This window comes from Quercus robur, chromosome 4 (genome assembly GCF_932294415.1).
Source record: "Quercus robur chromosome 4, dhQueRobu3.1, whole genome shotgun sequence".
Taxonomy (NCBI): Eukaryota; Viridiplantae; Streptophyta; class Magnoliopsida; order Fagales; family Fagaceae; genus Quercus; species Quercus robur.
The window spans coordinates 77,303,212-77,329,266 of NC_065537.1; the positions used below are offsets into that span (position 1 = coordinate 77,303,212).

At 31.8% G+C, this 26,055-nt stretch overlaps 2 protein-coding genes across 2 annotated transcripts; both read left to right on the forward strand.

Annotated features, from left to right (window-relative positions):
- Positions 1-8,494: 8,494 nt before the first annotated feature.
- LOC126723793 (pheophytinase, chloroplastic) lies at positions 8,495-14,239 on the forward strand. The gene is made up of 6 exons (XM_050427589.1): positions 8,495-8,658; positions 9,378-10,145; positions 11,811-12,037; positions 12,404-12,595; positions 12,689-12,845; positions 13,879-14,239. Exons 2-6 carry the CDS (start codon positions 9,393-9,395, stop codon positions 14,116-14,118), a joined length of 1,569 nt encoding a protein of 522 aa, XP_050283546.1. The 5' UTR covers positions 8,495-8,658; positions 9,378-9,392; the 3' UTR covers positions 14,119-14,239.
- Positions 14,240-15,002: 763 nt separating this feature from the next.
- Positions 15,003-19,853, forward strand: LOC126723794 (structure-specific endonuclease subunit slx1). Its single transcript, XM_050427590.1, has 3 exons — positions 15,003-15,301; positions 18,042-18,148; positions 19,396-19,853. The coding sequence occupies exons 1-3, from the start codon at positions 15,090-15,092 to the stop codon at positions 19,587-19,589; spliced, it is 513 nt and encodes a 170-aa protein (XP_050283547.1). The 5' UTR covers positions 15,003-15,089; the 3' UTR covers positions 19,590-19,853.
- The last annotated feature ends 6,202 nt before the right edge of the window (positions 19,854-26,055 follow it).

The following is a 26,055-nucleotide window of genomic DNA, read 5'->3' on the forward strand; positions in this document are numbered from 1 at the left end:
GTTTGTTTATAAAAATTTATTAAAAACAAATACTGTAACAAAACTTGGCCAAGAAAAATTAAAAGGCACTACTATAACTCTTTTAATATATAAAAAATTCATTTGAGACTTGTTTTCAATATATTTACAACTATGGCATGATATAATTTTAAATTTAAGAAGATAACTTTTAACAATATTTTTTTTAGGGTGAGATTTTAACTTTTATATTTTGTTATATTATATCTATTGTCAATATGAAATTCAACAATAAGATTACCTAATAACTTTATAATTCCTTGAATAACCTTATAATTCACAAGGATAGAAGAGTTTAGTTTAGGTGGCATTACTGTGTTTTTCGTTTTACTTCCTCTTCGTTAGGTAGCCCCCTAGTGAGGACAAATATCTGAAATTGATAAAATAAACTTTTAACTTTTTCCTTATTTTCTTTTGAGATTTGGATTGCATTTGGTGCTTCCTTACATTAGATGCGACACAAATATGACATGCGTTTAAAATTGACCATGTGTTTATCTTGTATCTCATCTAATGTAAAAAGGCACTAGATGAAAGTTTTGTTCCTATCTTTTACTTTCATATTTCTTTCCTTGAATTTCTTTTTATGTATAAAGGGAAGGGAGAAAATGCAAAACAAAACTGACCAAGAAGGCAAGAAATTTACAACCATGGTTAGATTGATACAACTTTAGACTTAAGATGATAGCTTTAATCATTATTTTTCTAGCTTATGAGTCTGTTTGGGATCCACTTATTTTGCTAAAATTGAAAACTTTTTGCTAAAAATACTGTAGATAAAGGTAAAAGTTAGTTGAAATAATACAATGGGACCCATAAATAGTACCAAAAAGTACAGTGATGCCCATGAATAGTAACAAAAATAAGTTGAATAATAAAATAAGTTGGCCCTTTAAGCTGGAGCCAAACACATGCTATATGTGAGATTTTAACTTAATTTTTTGTTATATTTTATTCATTGTTAATATAAAAATTTAACAATAACATTACCTAATAAACTTAACCTTTACGAGTGGGGCACAAGTTTGGTTTGGTTTAGGTGGCCGTATCTTGTTTTACCTTTTATGTCCTCTTAGCTAGGCAACCCACTAGCAGAGATGAGTACCTAAAATAGATAGAAGAAACTACTAACATTTCCTTTGCTTTCCTTTGGGGTTTGGAATGCATCCATTGACCATTATGTATCATACATGACACATACGTGACACGAACGTGACGCATGTTTAAAAATAACCATATGTTAGTCTCGAGCACTAGATGGAACTCTTATTTTTCACTTTCAACTTTCCTCTTTCCTTAAAAACGGAGGGCACAAAAACACAAAACAAAAGAAGAAAAACAAATCTTGACCAAGAAATATAAAAAGGGCTTTACTATATCCTTACCTTCATTTAATGGATCAACACATACAGAAAGCAACATGTCCTCCCTTTCTCTTTCTCAACAAGCAGTTTCCTTTCATTCAAATATCTATAGCAAGCAACACTACTACTCTACTACGAATTCCTGTAAGATAGGTTCCCATTTGAGGGATAGCCTTACAAGTTACAAGAGAATGGTGTTGAAACCTAGCTCTATATAAGAATCAACTTTAGTACTTAAGGTTAGAACTTTAAGCTAGATTTTTTTTTCCTGCTTATTTGTGAGATTTTAAATATAAAAAAAATTGTTATATTTTGTTTATTGCTAATAATAAAATTTAGCATTAACATCACCTACTAATCTTAACCTTTACAAATGAAGACAAATTCACTTAAAATCAAATTAATAGCATAAAATCTCATTCTATGGGTCTTGGTGGACTACCCTTTGGATGTTCTCCAATCTCTCCTTAGCTTCCACGACTCTCTTATATATGTTAGAGTACTAGAACAGTAATAGGGTTAGTCTTTATCATTACAAGTCCTTCTCCTTCTGTGGAGAGAAGCCAAAAGACCCTCTCCTCTCACGGCCAAAGGCTCCAAAAACACGTTGGAGAGCTTTTATATCTCTCCCCAAAACATTCATTCTCTTAAATTCCAAATTGATCCACATTCTTAATGCAGCCTAATAGATTTTTCACATCAATTGTATATTAAACATAATATGCAAAATACGAAATAAAATTATGTTCGTTAATGCTATCCGGATTTACTAAAAAAAAAATTGTTTAAATGTGAACCCATGCAAAATAAGAGTAAGAAAGAAAAAAGTGTAGTTTGATAATAATTTGATGACAAGAGATACTTTTAGAGATAGAGAAAAAAATGTAAGCATAAGAGGTTTAATGGCAATAAGTTCCATGGGCTACTTTTTTGTGAGAGAAGGAGGTATATGCATATCTTTTATTTATAGCTAAATATCAATCACTTTCTTAAAAATTAAAAAAAAAATTATTTATTTATTTATTTTAGATTGTTACATAAGTACAGTGGTACTCTGATTCTCAAAAAAAAAAGTACAGTGGTACTCTATGAGGGCGTTTGGATTTCCCGTTTTCCTGCGTCCACGTTTTGCTGTTGCGTTTTCTTTGTTTTTTTTTTTTTTTTTTTTCTTTTGCCCGCATATGTTGACTTTGGGGGACAAAATATACTGTTATGAACAGTGTATGTACTGTTTATACACTGTACATACACTGTTCACATATTAAAAAATATTAAAAATGGGTCTCACGGTACTATTCACATATTTAAAAATTATTTTGTTACAGTGTTTTCAGTTTTCAGTTTTCAGTTTCAGCAACAATAAGCTCAATCCAAACGGACCCTACATATCAAGCCTTATGTAATTTCTTAAATGGTTAAATGAAAGAGGCTTCCCCTCTCTACAATTAAGTTAGGCTCAAACTAGTTTCTCAAAAAAAAAAAAAAGTTAGGCTCAAACTATAAGTTCTTACATTCGTATACAAATCAATTTAGTGTGGATCAAAATGTAAATTTGAACTAAGTTAGACTCAAAATATAAGCTCTTACATTCAGTTACAAACAATTTAGTATGAATCAAAATGTAAATTTGAAGTTTGTTTACTTAAATCAAGATATTTATTTTTTTTGAAATTTATATTGATATATATGATATTATCAATATTTAAATTTGATATAATTGCATGAAAGGAGTTGTTTGCAGTTATTATTTTTACTTCACTTAATAATAACGCAACGGTGCTGAAGACAATATCACAGGCTCAACCAAACTTTTCTCGACATACTTACGCCTTTTTGAGGTGAACTTGATTAATCATCTAAATTAATCAAAAATATAATTATACTTTTATCCTTTTTTTTTTATTATTATGCCCAATAAATCAATGAAAATAAAGTCTCTCAAATGAGGACCAAGACAAACAATACCTATCAGAAAGAAAGAAAGATTGTACCGACATTTTGACAAAGCCAAACTGAACAGAAAAGAACAGCACATACATAGCTACTTTCAAGTTTCAACTTCCACGTCTCAAACACACACAAAACGTGTCAACTTAAACCATCTCAACTCTGATAGCTCAGTTTTGAGTTCTGGGTTTCACTTCTCTGCAATGGAATGAGTCTGGTTTCCACTACGTACAATCAGCTAGGTACGTGGTGGCACTGACAGTTAGGCCATGCCACGTCACCACACGATACTCTTTGCTTTTTCTGATTGGAGGATGGTGTCTAATTGTAGAGAGAATAATTGATTGTCGTTGTAGGGAATCATCCTTTTATGTCCGTCGGTTTTGTGGGGACTAGTGCATGAAATGGACAATAATAAATATTCACCTTTTCTTTGCTTTCCTTTTCATTCCCTTCTGAATTTTTTTTTTTTTTTTTTGGTTAAATTTAAGATCCCTATAAACTAAATTATTTAACTTAATTAATTAACCAAATGAATACTTAGTTTTTTATTATTCAGAATTAGGTTAAAACAATAAAGTCATATCATGTAAAACAACGAAAAATAAATAATACAATGATATATATAATCACCTAGAAAAACCAAATCGGTAAAAAACTTAGAGAGGATTTAACCTAACTATTCTTAAGGTAAAAACCAAATCCACTAGAAAGAATTGAAGTTTACAATAAGATTTAGACCACTAACATCTTATTGCTACCACATGTAGAACTTACTACCACGATCCCATGATAGTTCCGAGTCCATGGACTACTTATTTCTTTGGCTTTTGCAACACAAGCACCCACACTTGTGATAAAAAACACAAACTCTCCTGTTTGTGACTCTAAGACCACCCTTAAAGGTTTAGATCTTCAACTATTGTTGATCTTGATGCAGCAACTTCTACAACATTGGATCTAGATATTTTTTAAGGAATAACACCGAATCTAGAGATTCTTCAAAGAATAACACCAGTAGAAGACTTTAGAGAGTTTTTGAATACAAAACCTTAGATCTATAAAAGAGGCACAAGATGCACTCTAATATCTCTGAAAATCCTTATTAAAAACGTGTTTAGGGTTTCATTTATATATTAGGAGAAGTAGATCTGAAACCCTAATCCTTTTTGGGCTTGAACTGTTGTTAGGCCGAACTTAAAATTCTGCAGATACATGTTTCAATCAGTCGAGCCTATCTTTCGATCGGTCAAACCAAGCAAATTCTAAACACTTCTTTCTACAACTTGTATATTCTTGAATCTTGACTTGTATCACCTTGAGCATTATCTAATATTACCTATAGACTCTAGGATCTATATCTAGACAAGTTTGTGTTCAGGATTTGCCAATTGTTATAAACTTTTAGAACTTAACATTTTTTTAAAAAACTTTTAAAAAGATTTAAACAAAAAAAAAAAAAAAAAACCATGATTTTTTTAGTAGAGTTTGTGGTGTATTTTGTGTTAAAAGTAAAACCCCATTCTTTTTTTTTTTTCTTATGTGCATGTGTTTGTTTGTTTATAAAAATTTATTAAAAACAAATACTGTAACAAAACTTGGCCAAGAAAAATTAAAAGGCACTACTATAACTCTTTTAATATATACAAAATTCATTTGAGACTTGTTTTCAATATATTTACAACTATGGCATGATATAATTTTAAATTTAAGAAGATAACTTTTAACAATTTTTTTTTTTTTTTGGGTGAGATTATAACTTTAAGTTTTTTGTTATATTATATCTATTGTCAATATGAAATTCAACAATAAGATTACCTAATAACCTTATAATTCCTTGAATAACCTTATAATTCACAAGGATGGAAGAGTTTAGTTTAGGTGGCACTACCTTGTTTTTCATTTTACTTCATCTTCGTTAGGTAGCTCTCTAGTGAGGACAAATATCTGAAATTGATCAAATAAACTTCTAACTTTTTCATTATTTTCTTTTGAGATTTGGATTGCATTTGGTGCTTCCTTACATTGGATGTGACACAAATATGACACGTGTTTAAAATTGAACATGTGTTTATCTTGTATCTCGTCTAATGTATAAAAGCACTAGATGAAAGTTTTGTTCCTATCTTTTACTTTCATATTTCTTTCGTTGAATTTCTTTTTATGTATAAAGGGAAGGGAGAAAATGCAAAACAAAACTTGACCAAGAGAAATTTACAACCATGGTCGAATTGATACAACTTTAGACTTAAGATGATAGCTTTAATCATTATTTTTGTAGCTTATATGTGAGATTTTAACTTAATTTTTTGTTATATTTTATTCATTGTTAATATAAAAATTTAACAGTAACATTACCTAATAAACTTAACCTTTACGAGTGGGGCACGAGTTTGGTTTGGTTTAGGTGGCCGTATCTTGTTTTACCTTTTATGTCCTCTTAGCTAGGCAACCCACTAGCAGAGATGAGTACCTAAAATAGATAGAAGAAATTACTAACATTTCCTTTGCTTTCCTTTGGGGTTTGGAATGCATTCATTGATCATTATTTATCATACATGACACGTACGTGACACAAACGTGACGGATGTTTAAAAATGACCGTTTGTTAATTTTGTATAGAGTGCTAGATGAAACTCTTATTTTTTTACTTCAACTTTCCTCTATCCTTGAAAAGGGAGGGCACAAAAATACAAAACAAAAGAAGAAAAACAAATCTTGACCAAGAAAAATAAAAAGGGCATTACTATATCCTTAACTTCATTTAATGGATCAACACATATAGAAGGCAACTTGTCCTCCCTTTCTCTTTATCAACAAGCAGTTTCCTTTCATTCAAATATCTATAGCAAGCAACACTACTACTCTACTTCTAATTCCTGTAAGATAGGTTCCCATTTGAAGGATAGCCTTACAAGTGAATGGTGTTGAAACCTAGCTCTATATAAGAATCAACTTTAGACTTAAGGTTAGGACTCTAAGCTAGATTTTTTTTTTCTTGCTTATTGTTGAGATTTTAACTAAAAAAAATTTTTGTTATATTTTGTTTATTGCTAATAATAAAATTTAGCATTAACATCACCTACTAAACTTAACCTTTACAAATGAAGACAAATTCACTTAAAATCAAATTAATAGCATAAAATCTCATTCAACGGGTCTTGGTGGACTACCCTTTGGATGTTCTCCAATCTCTCCTTAGCTTCCACAACTCTCTTAGATAGGTTAGAGTACTAGACCAGTAATAGGGTTAGTCTTTATCATTACAAGTCCTTCTCCTTCTGTGGTGAGAAGCCAAAAGGCCCTCTCCTCTCATGACCCAAAGCTCCAAAAACACGTTGGAGGGCTTTTAGATCTCTCCCCGAAACATTCATTCTCTTAGAGTTCCAAAGTGATCCACATTCTCAATGCAGCCTAATAGATTTTTCAGATCAATTGTATATTAAACATAATATGCAAAATACGAAATAAAATTGTTTAAATGTGACCCATGCAAATAAGGGTAATTAGAGAGAAAAATAGTAGTTTGATAATGATTTGATGACAAGAGATACTTTTAGAGATAGGGAGAAAATGTATTTATGAGAGGTTTAATGGTGATATGTGATATGTTGCGGGACTTCTTCTTCTTCTTCTTCTTCTTCTTCTTCTTCCTTCTTTTCTTTTTTTTTTCTTTTTTTTTTTTTCTTTTTTTTAGAAAGAGAGAGGTATGCCTTTTTCATTTATAGAAAAATATCAATAACTTTCCAAAAAAAATTATTTATTTATTTTAGATTGTTATATAAGTATAGGTCATACTATAAATATATATATATATATATATATCTCTCTCTCTCTCTCTCTCTCGAGCCTTATGTAATTTTTTATATGGTTAGAAGGAAGAGTTTTCTCTATATAACTAAATTAGGCTCAAACTATAAGTTCTTACATTTTATTACAGATCAATTTAGTGCACGTTTGGATAGCGTTTATGGCTGGCGTTTGTGCGTTTTGCTAAAAAAATGTGGGTCCCATGACACTTTTTACGGACCTACAAAAGTCATCCAAACACAAATTTCAATATAAATTTGGATCCCACAACACTATTCACATATTTAAAAATTATTTTGCTATAGTGTTTTCAGTTTTCAGCAAATAAGCGGTATCCAAACACACCCTTAGTGTGAATCAAAATGTAAATTTGAACTAAGTTAGTCTCAAACTATAAGTTCTTACATTCAGTTACAAATCAATTTAGTATTAATCAAAATGTAAATTGGAAGTTTGTTTACATAAATCAAGATATTAATTTTTTAAAAAAATTATATTGATATTATATGATACTAATAATATTTAAATTTGAAATAATTGCATGAAAGGAGTTGCTTGCACTTATTATTTTTACTCCTCTTAATTATGTTTATAGCTTTTCTCAACAAAAAAAAAATATCACCACACACCTTTGGTACGATGCTCACTTATACTTGTAGAGTGTGGGGGCAAGGGTCGGGGTTTAAGTCTTTAAGAGAAAGTTTCACACACATATACATTTAGATTATATTAAAATAAAATTCTATATTGTTTCAAAAAAAAAAATATATATATATATATATATATATATGTTTATAGCTGTATGAAATATCCAAATTTTCTTTTTGCCAAAATAATCCTCAAATCCAAGTATAATTTCATTAGAAATGAAAAAGAATCTCAAACACGTATAAATGCTTGCTAGTTATTCTAGGAATCAAGCAAAAAACAAGGTAAGTGGATAGTGGATTCTAATAATGGTCTCTTTTTTGCACACAGAAAATTTTTTTTTCCTTAAAAAAAAAAAGAAATATTTCTTTGTGTTTTATTATTTGGAATTATGTGATCATTTATCAAAAAAGAAAAATTCCAAATTTGTAGTTTTCATTTAAAAACAAAAAATCAGGGACATGACTTATCCTAGAACCCCACCCCAACCTACCAATGGGTACCAAAGGAAAAAGGAAAATTGCTTTAATAATTTCAAGTAAAAGCAAAACATAGCAAGGTACAAGCACTTCACAGCAAGCCTGGATTTATTAATTTATTTTAGTTTTTGAGGTTTATTTTTTTATAATTAAAATTCACAAAAAAAAAAAAAGAAAAAAAAAAAGAAAAGAGAGAGAGAGAAAAATCAAAAACAATATTAGAAAGTTGGGATTTTTCCTGGCAATAAAAGGAAGTTGTTACTTTTAAGCAACTGAATTTCTCTCTCCTCTCTCTAGATCTTCTCAGAATCTCCTAAATACCTGTAAAGCTCTGAATTCCACTCTAAACTAAAGTATCAAATTTTAATGCCACTTCTCCCAGAAAACTAAAGGTAAAAACAGAAACTTTCAACCTTTATTTGCTAAAACTTTAAATTTTTTTCTTTTTTCTTTCTGATGGGTCTGTTTTATTTGTTAACAAGAGTTTCTGTTTGTGATTTTTTAATGCAAACTTTGATTTTTAGATATACATAAGTCCAGCATGGCTTAGAAATTGAATTTGCTTAGTTCTGTTTATGAATTTTCTTCCTTGCTTTAAGCTTTGTTTGATTTGCAAGAAAGTGATGGAAAAAAGGGTGTCAATATTTTATTTAGTGTGATTTCATTGTATGGGTTTCCGGAAGTAATGGGTTGCCACTTTACTGAACCAGTAATACTCTTTTAGGCTTACTAGCGTTGATTTATTAAATGTTTGGAAAACTAAGAGAACATGCAAGATTGGATTAAGATTGTATATTGCTTTTCTTTCTGAGTTTAGTATCTATTTGCTTAAAGAGAGCTCCAATTCAGGGCCATTAGAATTTTCTGGCTTTAGAAATTTTGGAGTCTAGTAAAATTAAGTAGGAAATAGTTTTAAGAAAATTTTATGTGAGCTTTTTTGTTAAATCAGTTTATAAGCTGTAGTTTGGTGCAAGTTATTCCCAGGACTAAGAATAGTTTTTAATAATACTATCTGTTTATAATGTTTCCTTTCCAATTTTGAAATTTTAGATTTTTGCATTTTGAAAATGAGTAAAGTTGGATTGTTGAAAAATCATTTGCTTTATCTCAGGCACAGTTTCTGGGTATGGATATTCTCTCATACAGTGGTGCGCCTTGCTCTCATGTAGTAAATTTAAGGTTGGAATTGGTTGTGAAGAGTTCAGATTTGCATCAGTCAAAGCTTACTTTTAGAAAACATAAATTTAGGTGCACTAAACTTAATTCCAGATGTGGGTCCTTTAGATTGTACAATATAGATCAGTCTCTCTTAAAGCAACACAGTCACCAGGGCCGTTTTAGGTCATCAAGTACCCTTGGGGGCTTTAGAAATGTTGATTTAAAGGTCTCGAGTGGAAGCTATGATGGTTATGTGATTGATGGTAAAGAGGATGCAAGAGATATTTCAAAACCGGGAGAGTCAGAAACTAAGGTTGTAATTCCAGGCATGCCAGATGAATCTAATGGTGAATCTAGTGCTGCAGTCAGTAGTTGCTTTTGGGAATGGAAGCCCAAGTTCAATGTACATTATGAGAAATCAGGGTGTGAAAATGTGACTTCCCCACCAGTGCTCTTTCTTCCTGGTTTTGGTGTTGGTTCTTTTCATTACGAGAAACAACTGAAGGATTTAGGACGTGATTTTAGAGTTTGGGCAATTGATTTTCTTGGGCAAGGCATGTCATTGCCATCTGAAAATCCCACTCCTGGTTCTAGTGAAAGAGATACATTGGAGAGGAAAAATTCTGCTTGGGGCTTTGGAGATGAAACTGAACCGTGGGCAAGCGAGCTTGTTTACTCTATTGATTTATGGCAGGATCAAGTTCGCTATTTCATAGAAGAGGTAGCCAATAGCTCTGCAATTTTCCTCTATTTACTTTCTGTAATGGTAGCATAGCTATTATATTGGCATATTTCTTTAAAGTTAAAACTCACATCTACTATGTATAATTGCATCTGCACATAAGATTGGCATGTATTATATGTATTACATTGGAATGTATTAGATGTGAACCCTTTTTTTTTGTGCATACTGTTTAGGCTATTTTCATATTTTCACTTTGATCAGGGAAGTTCACACTGCATTTAAAATCATGCACCTCACACCCCAATGTACCACTTTGGCACCAAGCATGGATTAAGTTTGCATAGTTATATTTTTGCAAAAAGTATTGTGGTTCTAGACAATCTTAACAAAACACTGTTCCGTCTGGAGTGAAGATTTGGTGAATGACACCTACTAAATTTATTGCAAACTTGGATGTTAGCTTTAAATCATTATGGGAATGGATATTTAACCTTTTCTTTGCTACCCCAAAAACAAACATATTGAAGCCAACTGGAAGTGTTACTCCCATGGAAGTATATTTGTTACCAGGTCCAACACTATTGCTCAACCCACAACATCTATCATCCACACCTCCAATATTAGTATTGTGGGTGCTTGCAAACACATTCACTAACTTTACTATTTCCAGTACAACACTTATCACTACAAGCACTTCAACCTTTTGGCTGATGGTTCTGCCATTAATTCCAGCATCACATCTGCCACCATCGGTAATGCTACAACCTGCAGCTAGCACTGTTATGGCGCTACCACCCCATCTGCTACACCATTGCTCTACTAAGACTTTATCTGCTTCAGTCAACCACATCAACCACAGCCACCATTTCCATTGTATTCATTGACACTGAAATCCCTCCACTGCCTCTACCACTGCCACCACTGTCAGCATTTTTTAATCATGAATGCCACTTGTTTACTTCTGTCACATAGTGAATTGGCATGGTTCATTTTGTGGTTTCATGGACTTTAGAAACAATGGATTATACTGATGGTAGCCATACTTCTTGTGAACTATAATCTTTTATCCCTCCCTTTTTATTTATTTCTAGTATTATGTGGCATGGGGATCCGATGTTAGTTAATAAGAAATCATCGGTATACTTTGATTTGTTATCTATACACACCATCATAAGCAATAGTATGTCTCAATTTCATACTATATACTATATTTTATCTTGGATAATGAAGTGGCTAGCAAAAAGAGTAAGGATGTCAGTATGTCAGGACTGCTCTCAAGTGTAAGAGCTACCCATTTTTGAAGTTGAGTGAATGACTACTAATTAATGCAAAAGAGGAATTATCCTCCTCTGTTGTTAGGTTTTTCCTTTGGCTGAATCTCAGTAACAGTTAGCATGACATGCAAAGGTACAACATTTAATTAATTATTTTTCTCAGTAATACGTTAGTCTCTATATTGTTTTTGTGGGCAGCAGGAAGACAATGACATCCTTCACCATCTATCTATTACCAAAATTCCATGACAATCATCCTTTGATAACCATAAAAGAATCATGGTTGAGAGTGAATCTTTGTTGTTATTTCAGCTAAAGTAGCTTCAGGATATTTAATCTTAATCAAATTGATCTCCTAGATTTCAGACTAATGATATGTTCAAGTTAGTCTATAAACAGGGAGATAAATCAATCATTTTTCTTTCAGGTCATTGGTGAACCAGTCTATATCGTTGGGAACTCCCTAGGAGGATACGTGGCTCTATACTTTGCAGCATCCAACCCTCATTTGGTGAAAGGTGTTACATTGCTTAATGCAACTCCTTTCTGGGGATTTCTGCCTAACCCAATAACATCTCCTAGACTAGCAAAAATATTTCCATGGTCTGGAACATTTCCTCTGCCTTCCCGTGTGAGAAAGCTCATAGAACTTGTGTAAGTTTAACTGGTCTTTTACATCACATGGTGTCCATTTTCGGATATATGCTTCTGTATTTCCAAGTCAGCTTGTCATGTCTTAAACCTATGAGCACCAGTGCACCACATATAATATCAGTAACCATCCATACATGGGAATGTTATTATTTAATAAAATTTCTTCACAAAAGTTGAAGTTTAGGCTTGGAGAGCAGAAACTTATAATTTTTGTTTTAAATCATTTGAGCTTGAACTGTTAATACATTGTTAACATGGTTCGGTCCTTTACTTATGTTGTAGGAGGAAAAATTGCTTCAGTTACTCTTATCCATGTCCAATGTCTATAGAGTAACAGTATTTTCAAATTTCAATATGTGATTTCAGTTGGCAGAAAATAAGTGATCCTAGAAGTATTGCAGAGATACTCAGGCAAGTTTATGCCGATCATACCACAAAGGTTGACAAAGTATTTTCTCGTATACTTGAGACAACACAGCATCCAGCTGCCGCTGCATCATTTGCCTCAATTATGTTTGCTCCTCGGGGGCAATTATCTTTTGGGGATGCTTTATCGAGGTGGGTTACCTATGCTCAAACTGCTACAAATATTTCTTGTGTCTTCTTTCTTTTTCTTGGTCCAAATCGTTTCCAGTTCATTTCCATTTGTAGGTGTAAAATGAACAATGTACCAATCTGTCTCATGTACGGAAAAGAAGACCCCTGGGTGACACCTGTTTGGGGACTTCAGGTGAAACGGCAGGTCCCTGAAGCTCCATATTATGAGATCAGCCCAGCTGGTCACTGCCCTCATGATGAAGTTCCTGAGGTATGTAGTTTGGCACTCACTAGTTTAGGGTGTTCTTAGATAATGTTTGTAAAGAAAAATACTCACATTGCAGAAATCAAAATTGTGGTAAAGACAAATAAAAACTAAAACAGAATTTTTAATTGAGTAATAGACTTGATTTTTTTTTTTTTTCTTTCAATAAACCTAAAGCATGGTTCATATAAAAGCTACAAAACCTTAAAAAAAATCAATTTTGAATTAATTACATTCTATGAAATTATACGTTATCTTCAAATCAAATCAAATCCTAATCCTGAAAAGATTGAAATAAGATATTTCAGTGTAGTACAATCGCATTAGTACAGCACTCCACATTATGATTCTCTATGCTACCCGTAAAACCAGGGGAATTTTTTTTTTCTACAAATCAGCATGTATCTTATCTTGATTAATGTTGAACATGATATTTTATTGCACTTAATATACCCCACATTTGACACTCTAGTTTGTATGAAGAATGTAGAACAAGGAGTGCCAATGCAGTTTAATAAAAAAAAAAAAAAAAGAGTGCCAATGCGCCCAATTTATAGGGTCTCAATGAGCTAGGGCCTTCTTGCATCACGATGTCCCTCAGTGGACCAACATGCTTGGGCCTCCTGTGGTCCTCAATCATTATTTTTTTTCTTTTCCTTCCTTGGAATGATTATCCACAAACATAAAGAAATTCTGAAGATAATGCTTGTCCAGTCTCATTTCTCCAGTTGGTTTTGCTAGATGCCATAATTTGATGCCATAGCTGTGACTTCCAAAGGGGAAAAAGAAAAAAGAAAGTAGAAGTTGTTTTATGTTTCGGAGATGACACAATGATGCCACTTATTACATGTGGAAAGAAGGATCTTACAGGATAAAAATTCATTAAATTGGCGTTTTCAATCAACTTTTATTCACTTGTTTGGAAGGTTTAATTGCGATTTATTTGTTGAGAAGGCCATAAATAATTTACCTTGGTTACCTTTATTTCCTTTTCTATTCTAGTACTTAGACCAGACCATTAACTGTTTTTGTCACACAGGTTGTGAATTATTTACTACGTGGGTGGATCAAAAACCTGGAGACACAGGGTTCAATTGCATTACCCCTTCTTGATGATGGTGAAAGTATTGACTACAGCATTGCCAGGGAGTTGGAATTTGTGAGAGATGGATCAAGAAAATCATTGAGTGTGCGTTTCTTTGGATCCAAGTTCTCACTTTGGAACAGTATAAGCTCTTACATCAAATCTCAATTTGGGAATACAGATCTCAAATCTTGATACTGGCACCAACTTTGTCTTTGTTTTGAGCATAATGTATATCTGAAAGTGTACCATGTTTGTCATATACCGGTGTATTAAAGGAATCAATTAATGTATATCCATATTCTTTCTACTTCAATACTTGTTTTTCCATCAAAAACAACTATCCACAAAAGCCTAAAGCACTAAAGCCCTAAAGATGGCTGATTTTTGGTTAAAACATTGATGTAGAGAAATAACTTTAAAAACTGATGTAGCAGGCTAGCAGCAAAGAAGGAGCTAAAATGAAGCCAACCATTATCATTGTACTACTAGAATATTAAGATTATACATTTATGCGTTTGAGTTAGCCTATTTTCTTTGGTTTATTTTGCTTATTAAATAAGATGGATAAAAATATAATTGTACTTATAAAAATAAGTAGAGTTTTAAAAAATTATACAAGCCAAATAAAGCTAAAAATAAGTTAGCTAAACAAATCTTTGCTCACCAATCACCACCTTAGCAATCTGGACACACTCGTTTGATTGTAATTTATACCACTAGTACTGCTATCACCAACATACTCTGCAGTAACATTGATCAAAGAAACATATTATGTTAAGAGTTTTATAACTCAACTTTTAACATTTTCAATAAAAACGTTCATAAGTTTTATAGCTATACTTTTAGTGTTTTCACTTTTTAATGAAAACTATTATAATTCAAATTATTTTTTCAATTATTAAAATATAAAAAGAATGGTAATAATAACATTATTAAATCTAATTAAAAAAATAATCTTAATTTTACATACTAGCCAATAAAATCACTTGCTTAAAAAAAAAAAAGTACAGCTATGCCTAGATTTTGCCGTGGCCAAAAACAAACCTGCCAAAATTGTACCCGCTGAAATTGTTAACTAATTACCTAACGACTCTCTGGACGCAAATATATAAAAGGGAAATTCAAAAACTTACAAACTTTCCAAAGAAAACAAATTTCCCAATATGGTAAGGCTGCTATCCAAGACATTTCGCTCTGTCAAAATCCCTAACACTAACCCTAATCCTTCAAAATCATGCCCATCATCATCATCATCAACAACACAAAAAACATCACAACTTAGATTGTGCTCAAGATCATGGTCGGTTTATCTCATTCTCTCGACCAACACCCCCATCAAAACCTACGTTGGCGTCACCACCGATTTTTCTCGCCGGTACATTCACTGATTCATGTTTGTTCAATAGAAAAAAGAAAAAAAAAATGAAATTTTTGTTCATTTTGATGGGTTATTTGATAAATATGTTGAAATTTGTTATCTGGGTCGATCTTAGTTTGTTTAGTTCTTATGCTCAAATGGGGTTCTTTTTTTTTTCCCCCAATATATATGTTTGATTGGATATAAGAGCATGTAAATTTGTTTAGTTTTGTAATTCTTGATGCGGCTTGCCAATATGGCATAATGGGGTATTTGGTAAATCTGTTGGAAGTTCTTATCTGGGTCAATCTTAGTATGTTTGGTTCTTATGCTCAAATGGGGTTTATTTCCCCAATATATATGTTTGATTGGATATAAGAGCATGCAAATGTGTTTAGTTTTGTAATTCTTGGCGTGGCTTGCCAATATGGCATAATGGGCTATTTGGTAAATCTGTTGGAAGTTCTTATCTGGGTCAATCTTAATTTGTTTAGTTCTTATGCTTAAATGGTTTTTTTTTTTTTTTTTTTTTTTTTTTTCTGGTTTGATTGGATATAAGAACATGCAAATGTGTTTAGTTTTGAAATTCTCAGTATGGCTTGCCAATATGGTGTAATGGGGTATTTGGTAAATCTGTTGACTGGGCCAATTTTAATTTACTGGTTCTTATGCTCAAATGGATTGTTTGGAATATGTCTGATTGGATTGAAGAGTATGCAATTGTGTTCAGTTTTGTAATTCTCGGTAGGCTTGCCAATATGGCAAAACAGGGTATATGGTAAATCAGTTGAAAGTTCTTATCTGGGCCAATTATAATTTGTTTAGTCCTTTTTCGCAAATGGGTTTTAAATGTTTTCAGTTTTATATTTCATGTTATAGCTCTCTCTAATATGGTATAATGGGTTACTTGATAAATCTGGTGAGAGTTCTTGTCTGGGTTAATCTTAATTTGCTCAGTCCTTTTGCAGAAATGGGTTGATTTTTATATATTTGATTGGATAAAGGAGCATCTAAATATGTTTTGTGTAGTTGTTCTTCTTTTTATGGTTCTCTAATGTGGTATAATAGGTTATTGCTGTGTTAAATTGAATTAACTTAGGCAATTAGCATTTTTTTATATCCCCATTAGGTTATTTGGTTATGCTTCATCTGAGATCTTGCATAATTTTGTCACCTGTAATTGGTGACTGAATTATCTAAATCCTGAATTCAATTATATTTTGTGGTTAAATATGTTGGTTTGGCACAACACATCTTGAATTATTTGGCACCAGAATTTGGAGACTTGGAGTAGGTGAGTGAGATGAGGAGAAAATCTTGATAATCTGAGTTTAAAAGAAAAATAGGATAGATGGGGTAAAGTAATGTGTTTTTTGAAGAGGAGAAGTAAAAGAAGGATACTTTTTTCTGTTTGTTATTAGTTTAAGCATTTAACATTCTACTGGGTCTGGGTATAATGGAAATAACTTGTTAGAATCATTCAAAAATGTGCCAGAAAATTGTAATAGGAAGCATCTGAGATTTCTACAAGATTTGTCCCAAAAATTATTTATAGAAATATTTATTCTCTTTTCTCATTGGGTGATTTGGTGATTCCATTGATAAGCATGTTTGCAAAACATTAGCAAAAGGTTCCTGAAAAGCTAGCTTATATTGAGAAAATAAGTGTTAGTTTTACAATTGATGAAGGGATGGCAAAGTTTAGAGACAAGGTGTGGGGGATTGTGAGAATAAGTTGGATTGACAAGTACACTAGTAGCAGAAGTTTGAATTGTTATAGAACAGTGAAATAGGAAATTTTTGTGGTTGGAGATCCATTGTGCTCATGCCCACAAGAGTCGCTTCTTTGTTTGTACAGCAAGCCTTTGGAAAATCCTTCCAGAAGATAAGTTTATTCAATTGATTGGTGCTATATGTGCAAAAGGTATTGGGAATTAGAGGATCATCTTCTTCTTTTTCACAGTATGCTGTGCAGAGGATTCTGGTCTTTTACTTTGATTGGTTTCAATTGGGTATTTCATTGTAGAGTTGGCATGGTTGTTTTGGTGGCAAAAGAAGAAGGTCAACTTGGAAAGAAATGAGCCTTTGTGTTTGATGAGAAATATTTGGAAGACAACGAGTTTTGGAGGGATTGAGTGGCCCCTACACCAATTGGTATCACCTTCCCCAAAGACTTCTTGTGCCTCCCTTGTGGGATGGCTGTACCCATTACTGCTGCTTTACTTGATTTATAGGATTTTTTTTTTTCCTGCAAGAGTTGGAGCTTGCCAGCTTTCCAACAATCATGACTTTGTATACCTCCTGCAAATGCAAGTGGTATTCCCTTTGGCACTTTCTATAATGTTAAGGCAAAAAATGAAGAACAAAAGAATTTGGAATAGAAAAAGGGAAAAAGAGGGGGGGGGGGGGGGGGGGGGGGGGGGTGGTAAGTGAAAATGATTGGTTATAGATGTTGTGCATTAAGCACTCACACGCACCCAAACTGCAAAAGTTATACTTTTCAATCACACTAGGTACCTGCAAATTTTGCCTCCTTTTAACTGGTTGAAGGCCTAGTCTAGCTTGTATTGATGGTTCTACTGGATTTCAGTAATGATATTAACATATTTTTCAGTGTATTCTTTAGTCTTGAATATAAATTTTTGCCCTGTGGGCTCTTCCTTTTTTTCATAGAAGCTAGAGTACAAGGAACAGTATTCTTCATAATTAGACAAGTCTAATTAATATTCATTTTGACAAATTGGAACTTTCTTTTTAGACTGAAACAACATAATGGTGAACTTAAAGGTGGTGCAAAAGCATCTCGTGCAGGAAGGCCATGGGTATGTGCATGCATTATCCAAGGTTTTAAGGACCAAAGTGAAGGTATGTTCTAATTTTTTGAGATTTGAATACCATGTGCTTTTCTTTTATTTTCTCTTAACTTTTACTATAGAATATGGATAACATCCTATGAGCTTATGCTGTATCATATTTGTAAAATTTTTACAAGAATATTGAAAAGTTTTCAATATCTTTTGGTCCTAGTATTGCTTCTTAATAGCTGCATTTTTCATGGAATGCTTATTATCATCAGCTCAAATAATATGCAATTCTACAAGTTTGGAAACTATGTTGACATAAAAACTTTCATATGTAATTCTAGAATATACCTATCTTTTGTTGCTCGTTTCTGGTTTACTTTTGAAATGTGCTTCTTAAAAAAATTTGATTTTTTTTTTTTTGGGTTTATTTTTTGGAAATTACATTGAAATGATGCTTGGATCATAGTCATTTGATGAAAGAGGCAGAAAGCCGATTATAGTAGGTAAATGCTATGTAATTACTTTCACATGTCTTAATGATTTTGCTAATTGCAAAAACTGCAAAGTGACTAACTGTAGATGATCTCTACCCTTACATATATCACCTGTTCTTTTGTATCAAGTATTGGCTTTCTTCATGAATTGCAATCTGTTTTCTGAGTCACTCTAATTGAATTGTCGTGAAATTTGATAGTGTTTTCAACTTGACTAGACAATTCTGTAATTTATGTTCTTAATGACAATAAATTCTTCACTGAGCACAAAAATTGCAGTCTTTCACTTCTTTACAGTAATGTTACATTAGGGGGCGGCCGTATTTCCACAACGAAATTACGGACACTTGTTGACAGTTTCTGCTAAGAAGCTTTAAAGTTTAGTTTGGCATATTGTGTATAGCTAATTAACCTGCTCTGATTTGTCAGACAATTGTTTCCATAACCTTTGCTAGAATTCACAGGCCCTTTATCAATTTCGCGTGACTGAATAATGATTTTTGTCATTTAGTTGTTATGATGTCCATTATTATTATTATTATTTTGGGTCAAATATCTTCATTTAGTCATACTTTAGTCTTGTTTAATTGACATATAATCCTCTTTCTGTGTTACTATCATATTTGTATATAATTTTATGATAAACCGATTGGAGCTATCATATTTGTATATAAAGCCTGCCAATAAAATTTGTATCCTTTCTAGCTTATCATACTGCATCTTGAATTGAAATATTGCTACATATTTGATCAATGATAAAATATTGTTTGGGGTTGTTGCATCTGATTCTCCTTTTTCTCAATTGTTTTTGTAGCTTGTGAGTTTGAATCAAAATGGAAAAATGTTTCGAAGAAATTGCCACATAAAAAGGCAAATGACGACATGCCAAAACACTTAGATGAGACCTCACTTCTATTATTGCAAAAAAGGCAAGCAGCTCTAGATAGAGTTAAAGGTTTGCTTGATTGTGGTCACCTAGAAATTGACTGGCAATTGAATCCTCATTGACAAGTAAATGTCATTTTTTAAATTAATTTTTTGTAATAAATTTAAATTAATATATTAAGCTATAAAAAGATCTAGTAAAATTTGAGGTCATACTCATACATGATTGACAGCATGTGGCACAAAATCATTGTATGTATATTTGATGCTATTTGTATTGAAATAGGGAGAATGAGTGAATGATCATGTCTAGTTGTGAATCACTAAAATGTACCGTCTCCCTTGTACTCAATAATGAGAGAAAAGAGCAAAGTACTTTTTGTATTGTATTGTATTGTATTGCAGAAACAACAAAAAAATGAATGGTCCAATGGTCATCTGTCATACATACCTCTTATAAACTTTGAACTAGATGTAAAATTGACATGTTTTAGTGGTTATTATGTCTAGAAAGTATTTTATACATATGTCACACCCTTCTTACATATATTTGAAATCCACACACATTGACTTAGCATTTACATAAATGTGAAAGTAATGTTGAGATGCCACCTCTCGTGGTTTTCTCGAATGTTAGTTTCTGAGCTCATAGCGTGTATCTTGCTGGCTTCATTTTTGTCAAAACATAGAATGCAAGTTTTGAACTGCAGTTATGACATGACATATTGTCAAAACTGAAACCAATCCAAAACTGCAATTATGACATGACATATTGTCAAATCTGAAACCAAATTCCAAAGTCAAAGGACCCTATATTGCATAGAAAATGTTTCTCTCCAACTGGCTTATTTCATGACAGTTTGGTTTGGAGCCTCATAGCCAAAATTGCAATCCTTTCTGTACGATTTGATTTTATTAGTAGCACCTTCAGTTTTCCTAAAAAATAAATCCCTTAGAAGAATTCTTCAGATTTAGTATTGACAGATTCTTATCAAGTTGGTTCTTAATTGTTGTCTTTCCCATGCTGACTGACTAATTCCTCTTAGAGCTAATCTAATCTTTCTGTTTATGGTCGTGCCCTCTAACAACTTGAAATGAAAATGGGCAGTTGAATTAAGTGTTTAATTAAAAAGTCCAACATGGTAGCAGAGTGTATCCAGATTCGCCATCTGCATGCTACTTCTAATATGGGGGGTCAAAATTTTAGGGTAAATCTATTACTTAAATCCTACTAGCAGAAATTGAATTTAGCATTTTCAGACATTTCAAATTAAAGTCTAAACTATAAAAGTGGGTGACAGTTGGTTCAATTGGTAAAATCTTTGTCATCAAACAAGAGATTTTGGATTTGAACCCGTCTACGTCAAAAACCAATTAGTGTCTTGACCTAATGACAAAGCAATCATTATGAAACGGATGCTATAAGTTGAAATTTTATCATATTTATAAAAGAGATGGGTTCAAGTTACACCTAGTATAACTTCACAAGAGTTACACATTTTTTTGACCATTAATTACTATTAGATCTAAGGATCAAAAAACACTCATAGTAATGTCATTATTACTCCTTAGAAATTAGTAATTTAGGCATTAACGCTTCTTATTAAAAAAAAAAAAAACCACAACAATAACTCTCCACTGTCTTCCACATCATCATCTTTTTCCTCTCATCCTCTCTCACATCTTTCTTCTTGCACTATGTACTTTTAGGCCATCACCATTGATTTCTTAACAGTATTTTGTCTTGAGGTATTGAAAATTTTAGAAGTATATGGCCAAAGTCACAATTGTTTTAGAGAACAATTGTTGAGACTAAATATTTCTAAAACCCTCATGACAAATTTTATTCAATTAAAATTTTATTTCTAAGAGGTAAGATGTTGCTGTAAGTAACACTGATATGACTCTTTTGAGTGATTGGTCTGATGAGCTTACAATGGTGTCCATCTAAGTTGCTTTGATTTATTAAGTTTATTTTTTTATAAGGTTTTTTTATTTATTATTTGTTAAGAGAGAGAGTGCAATCACTGAGGATAAAAAAAACGTAAAATTTTTAAAAATTAAAACAATTTTTAATTCAAGGATTAAGATTAAAAGTGACCTTTTAATTTTTTAATCTCATTATTGGTTAGCTATTGCATGGAATTGGATAAGGACACGTATGAGATTTTAGCACGTCTAGCTATACTTTAGCTAAGAAGTTATCAATTTTTGTTCTAATTAAACTGTTAGAATGTTCCATACTGATGACTAAGCCAGTATATACCTTGTTTGATTTCACTCAAAATTCCAACCTTTTTCGATCTCTTCTAGCCATCTTTGCTAAACACGAAATTAACTTATTTTTAGATTTAGTACAAAATTAGCTTATTTTTAACTAACTCTACTCTATTCCTTTCAAAAAAAACTAACTCTACTCTACTTCCCTTCACTCCCCCTGCTTTCTCCCTCCATCCAAATAGATCATAAGTATGCCGTCACCAATGACAATAAAGGAGATGATCTTGTATTTGTTTATGCCCTGTCGACCTTTGCATATCTTTTAGCAACAACAACAACAACAAACCCAAAAATGGTAGTCCCAATCGTTGCGTCGTTTGGCAAGATGGCAGTGATGCCTCTATGCTTTTTTCAAATGAAAATAAACTATACAAGAATTTAAAACATTATTACCAATAATGATGAACTTCTGGAATGTATAGACCACAAGCATATATAGATTAAGTTATATATCAAAGCTATGTTATATTTTTTGATGGGAATGCCACCAAAGTTGTATCATACTTTTTTGGTAGTTTTAGTCAAAATGGTGCTGGAATTACACAGGGCTATGCAGGATTTTCCTGTAACATAGGGATTTGGTAAAGTAAAGGCAACCAAAGAGCAGAGATAGGTTTGTTGGGTTTAGAGATAGGTTTAGAATATAATAAATGAGGATAATTAATGAGATTCTAATAAAAATATTTGTAATAATGAGGATTTTTTTTAACCGTTCGATCTACTTAAATCCAATGGTTTAAAAATGTGTAACTCTTTAGAGTTACTTCAGGTGTAACTCTTTCTGAAAGCAATTAGCTATTATAACTTGAACCCATCTCTTTATAAATAAATAAATATATATATATATATATATAAATAAAGTCTACCTTATAAAAATGTTTCAATTCAAAGTTTACAGTGATGCCATGAATGAAAAATGTAAAACGTTTTCTAAAGTCAATGATTTAATGTAAACGTCTATGAAAGTTTGAGATTTAATTTGAAACACACTATGAGAATTTAAAATGTGTTTTACTCAACATGTTGCTATGAAATAAAAGAAAATATAAAAGAGGAAAACATTATATGTTTAGATTTAGTCATTCTGAAAACAATTTGCCATTGTTGTTAATTGCAAGTAGATGAAGCAGCTTGCTAATTAGGATGGTAATCTGAAAGTGGGTCATAATGTTGATTATTTATTAAAAACATTTATAATTCATATATAATTCAGGCATCTCTAAATGTTTCACAGGATACAATGCTGCCAACTAAAAGAGAGGAAGCATACATTACAATGTTTCACAGGATATCCGTGACCTTCTACGTGATTTGTGGGTCCAAAAAAGATTTAATGGATTTTTAATATTTTATGGGACCTAATTTTAGGAGAAGCAATTTCGTAAGCATATAAAAAAAAACATGGACAAAACTTAATTAAGTACAGTATCTTAGGTGTTATTTCTTAAATTTTCCTCTTAAAATTTAGTCATGTGACTACTTAACTAAAAAATACACTTTCATCCCATGAAAAAAAATCTACATGACAGAATCTTAAAATGAGAACCTAAGAAATAGTACTTAAATACTATACTTAAATCTTGCTCAAAAAACACAAACCCGTCATAATATCATCACCGTGATGGACGGGTATAATACACCTAACCCGTCACCTTCAAAGAAGACACACATTTTCATCATAACAGGTCTTGTGAACTTGACCCAAACCAAATTTGACGACTTAAACCTGTGAAAAAGACCGAACCAGTTGTAGTGATTGAATTGGTTCTCCTTCAGTATTCAACATAACTGCATTATATTTTTGTTTTCAATAAACTACTTGTCTCAAGCAAACTTAGAAACAATCATACAAAATATTTTTGTTTTCAACAAGTGAATGATTTGTATCATTCAATAAGACCAAGAAATTAAAAGAGGAATTTTCCGAAATAAGACCAAGATATTAAAATATAGATGTTGAAGAATTTTCCCACTTTACCAATTTTTTATTTACCACCGCTGCTCACGTTTCCTTAAAATAATCTAAGTAATTATCTTACAAATCATATTATTGATCATTTAAAATTCTTCTTTCTTTATATATATATTAAACATTTCCCATTGGAAGTCATGCAATTTGCCTTTAAATTTCTCCTCCTTATAATTTACGGACATAGGCCTAGTATTATGCAGCACTAAAAAACATTTCTTAGCATAAGGGTAATTATTTGTGATAACAACACTTTTTTGTTATAATTTTTTGTGACAACAACACACCACATAACTATCTACTAAGTCAAAATCCTATTTTCATCATTTAAAATAAAAAAATAAAAATAAAAAAGATTCTTTTGTATTGTAAACAAAGATATCTTCTTTGTATCATTTTCAGAAAAGTTGACAAACTTGGTGGAAAAAAAAAAAAAAGGTCAAAATCCTATCATCAAAAAAGATCAAATAAAAATAAAAATAAAAATAACCTATCCAGCCAGAACTATATTTTTACATAATAAAATAAATTTTAATACAATAAATTAAAGCTGGCCAGTTGTGACTTGTAATTTGCCTTCCTTAGATTGACAACAAACAGGTATTAAAAATTTTAAATAAAATAATAATAACAATAATAATAATAATAATAAATATATAGAAACCTGATTTTTTTTTTTTTTTTTTTGGGCATTAATTTGTACATTTTGTCATCAAGAAGAAAAGGTATTGATGGCAAATTCTACCACTGCCGATTTAATCATTTTCTATCGAAGGTGAAAGTTCACCTACTAATACTATTATTATTATATACTAACTTATAACCCCATGCATATGCATGGATACACTTAAAAATATACAATAAGATACATAATATAATTCTAATCTATATAATTTAAATACTATTGATTGTCATTTTTATATTTTGTTAACTCTTTAAAAAAATTTGTAAGGATATTATTAGGTATAAAATGTAAATTGTCCATTTTTTTTTTTTTAATTATAGTGATGCACTTTTTTTTTTACGATTCATTTATTCTAGACTCTTTGATTTTTGTACTTAATAACTCACTTAGATGAATATTTATGATGTGATCCCACATTTGATTCTAAAATTAAGAAATAAAACTCTTTAAAAATAAATAATTTAGGATACATGGTACAAAATTGGAACTCTAATTTGAAATTGTAATTTGAATATATATATATATATACACACACACACACAATCCACAAAATTTTTTATTGAGAAACAAATACAAATATCACTCATGAATGAGTAAAAAATGACCATAACAAGGAGTAAAATTTCCTTCTATATATCAAACGAAGCACAAAGGGTAAAACAAGAAGTAATGCTACATACACAAACTATTTTACAACAATTTTACAAACTGCTAATATAGCAGGTTCTTACTAATTCTAATCTGGGTCCACCACTTGTACGTGCAAGTTAGATTTGATCTTATATAAGAGATAAAATAAGTTATCTAACAGTACATCTAAATGAAAAATTTTATGAGTGACAAAGGTACAAGCTTTGACATCACAAAGGTTAGAGAAGGAGAAAGTAATTGCAAAAATGGTAAAGTTGACACAAGATGTACATGGAAAACCCTAAAAAATGGATGAAAAACCACGGTTTGAGCTTTGTATTATATGAAAAGAAGAGGTAACTCTTGTACAATAAGGGTGTTCTTCCTTAAAAGAGAGACCTTATTTTCTACCTTCCTATCTTCTCAACTTTTCTACTTCTCAAAATATCTACTTGGGTTCTTACCCTCAAAAGTCCAGCTGCATGTTCCTCTTATAATCTGAGGAATATGACTAAGTACAAAACTAGGTGTCAAGTCATCATTTTCCAGTTTTTGGACCTTTCCATAGTTGGGGTACTATTTGGTGACTAGAGGAGAGAGAATACACCAACATGACATTGTGGCATGCGGGTGGGTGACTCTGCCATTGCTTGGGGAACAACTCTTGAACAATGAGAAGGACATCAGAAGTACTGTAGGTGATATATGTGTCTCTGAAGTGGTTCAACATGCACTCAGCTAATAAGGGGTGTTCCTATAGCTGCTGACCTTAGAAAGTCACTATCTCCCTTTTGTGAGTGTTTGAGTACCATGTTAGATGCATATCTTACTTCCTTCCCAAGGCAGTCACGCCTTGGCACGGGCCAAGGATAAGATTTTGTAGCCAACGTTTCCTCTTCCTCTGCTCACAACCATTCCATGTGTAAAGTCCAGATCCAGCCACATCGACATTCTCCCATGCCTTGGCTGGTGTACTGTACACCACTAATATCACATTTTCCCTTTGTTTGTTCCACTATATCATG

Excerpts from the sequence above, each read along its gene's own strand:
- LOC126723794 (XM_050427590.1), top strand. The coding sequence starts at position 15,090 with ATGGTAAGGCTGCTATCCAAGACATTTCGCTCTGTCAAAATCCCTAAC. Across the intron at positions 15,302-18,041 it reads ACCACCGATTTTTCTCGCCG|ACTGAAACAACATAATGGTG; the intron begins GTACATTCACTG and ends CTTTCTTTTTAG. Across the intron at positions 18,149-19,395 it reads TTTTAAGGACCAAAGTGAAG|CTTGTGAGTTTGAATCAAAA; the intron begins GTATGTTCTAAT and ends TTGTTTTTGTAG.
- LOC126723793 (XM_050427589.1), top strand. The coding sequence starts at position 9,393 with ATGGATATTCTCTCATACAGTGGTGCGCCTTGCTCTCATGTAGTAAAT. Across the intron at positions 12,038-12,403 it reads AGAAAGCTCATAGAACTTGT|TTGGCAGAAAATAAGTGATC; the intron begins GTAAGTTTAACT and ends ATGTGATTTCAG. Across the intron at positions 12,846-13,878 it reads CTCATGATGAAGTTCCTGAG|GTTGTGAATTATTTACTACG; the intron begins GTATGTAGTTTG and ends TTTGTCACACAG.